This window comes from Etheostoma spectabile, chromosome 10, assembly GCF_008692095.1.
Source record: "Etheostoma spectabile isolate EspeVRDwgs_2016 chromosome 10, UIUC_Espe_1.0, whole genome shotgun sequence".
Lineage (NCBI taxonomy): Eukaryota > Metazoa > Chordata > Actinopteri > Perciformes > Percidae > Etheostoma > Etheostoma spectabile.
In genome coordinates, this window is record NC_045742.1 from 24,915,724 (window position 1) to 24,917,343 (window position 1,620).

At 34.2% G+C, this 1,620-nt stretch overlaps 1 protein-coding gene across 3 annotated transcripts in view; it reads right to left on the reverse strand.

Annotated features, from left to right (window-relative positions):
- The window catches only part of piezo1 (piezo type mechanosensitive ion channel component 1 (Er blood group)), a 134,191-nt gene that overhangs the window by 54,462 nt on the left and 78,109 nt on the right, over positions 1 to 1,620 (reverse strand). For all 3 annotated transcript variants that reach the window (XM_032527470.1, XM_032527469.1, XM_032527468.1), the window contains exon 23: positions 1,336 to 1,440. In XM_032527470.1, the coding sequence (XP_032383361.1) occupies positions 1,336 to 1,440 (105 nt within the window). The remainder of the gene's footprint in view (positions 1 to 1,335; positions 1,441 to 1,620) is intronic.

Here is a 1,620-nt window from a genome sequence, read left to right on the forward strand (position 1 = left end):
GGGGGGGTTGAATACTTTTGTTTTCATGAATACTTTAGTATTCCGTAAAACCGTCCCACGATTGGATTTCATAAGGGCGAATTGTTAAATTGTTACAATGTAATTTAAAATCTTCTTTAAAAATAAACATAAATAGATATTTAGTATGCTTGTTTTGTCCATATGTGCTTGTGCTGTGTTCTCCAAGTTGTAGGCCAGGTCTCATCTGCTACAATAATTTTTTTTTTTGCCCCCTCTGGCTCGAATGTCAAACTCCGCCTATGCCTCTAGAGGGCAGTAGCAAAGATTCTAGAGCAAATGTGATACCTATATGCTAAAATAACTGAGGAAGCCTAGTGACAAGTTCAACCAGTTCATGTGTTGAATTTGTTGTTACCCATAGGGCTTTGTTGAATGGTCTCAATGTTTTATTGATTTATTTCATGTGAATACTAGTTTACTAGAGGAGTAACTTAATATTTGAAGTAATGCAATAATGCAGGGAGTGTGCATTTATATTCCATGTTATTGTGTTTTCACAACAACGTTAGTGAGTAACTCTACTGAAATGGCCACCATAACAGTGGAGTGTAATGCATAAGATTAGAAATCAGAGGTTAACTCTTGTTAGCTATGGCTGAAAAGAACAAACAATGTGTATCTATGCATGTGAGAAATTAAAAGGCTGATCTCAGATACTGTTTAATTCTGGAAAGATTCTTAAATTATAAGAATGTGAAGAACTTAAAATATTGTGGGGTAAAAAGAAAATGCGTTCAGTTATACTTCACAATAATCAACATAATCCATTTAATTCTGTTAAAATACTTTAAATTTTCAAAGGGTAAAAACTTTAAGATGAGTGTTTGATAAGTGGGCCTATCATTACATATATATATATATGACAGGTTATGTTGTCTAGGTTAATAATAATAACCTTGACAACATAACCTGTATAACGATAGGTTGTACTGTCTTGCTTAAATCAAGTTGTCACAACTCAGAGATTGTTGTCTTTGAAACACTCAAAATGACTCTTTAATGATCATGACAAATGTCATGTCAGTTGTTTTTTAATCCCTTATGTCAGATATTTTTTAATCCCCCATTGGGGTAATTCAATTTTTACACTGTTGTTTGAAATACACACATGCACAACATGTGGACACACATTAGTAGGGAGGTGTCAAGTGTCATTCAGCATAGTGAATTTAGTAAGACAACAGTAAACATTAAGGGAATGTTGAGTTTAAAAACAGCATCGACAGCTATTTAAAACATGATCAGATCAGAAAACACTGAGGCTTTCTACTAAAGTATAATCAGACTGATACACTCCCAGACACACACACTGACCTATAAGGTTTTTGGAGTTAGGCACAGTGTAGAAGTCAGGCAGATAGATCCATTTAATGAGAGCCGAGTTAATCAACACTGGGGTGTTCCACCGCCATGGGTAGTCTGTAGGAAAACACAAGAAAGACATGTAGGTAGGCGTACAGGCTTTAGAATTGTATAATAATTGTAAAATAGTGTAACTACTGTACACTATTTAACAATTCTACAATTCTACAATTATACATTTCTACAGTTGTTTACAACATACAGTAGAGATGTGTAGTAGAGTACAGATGCCAATTC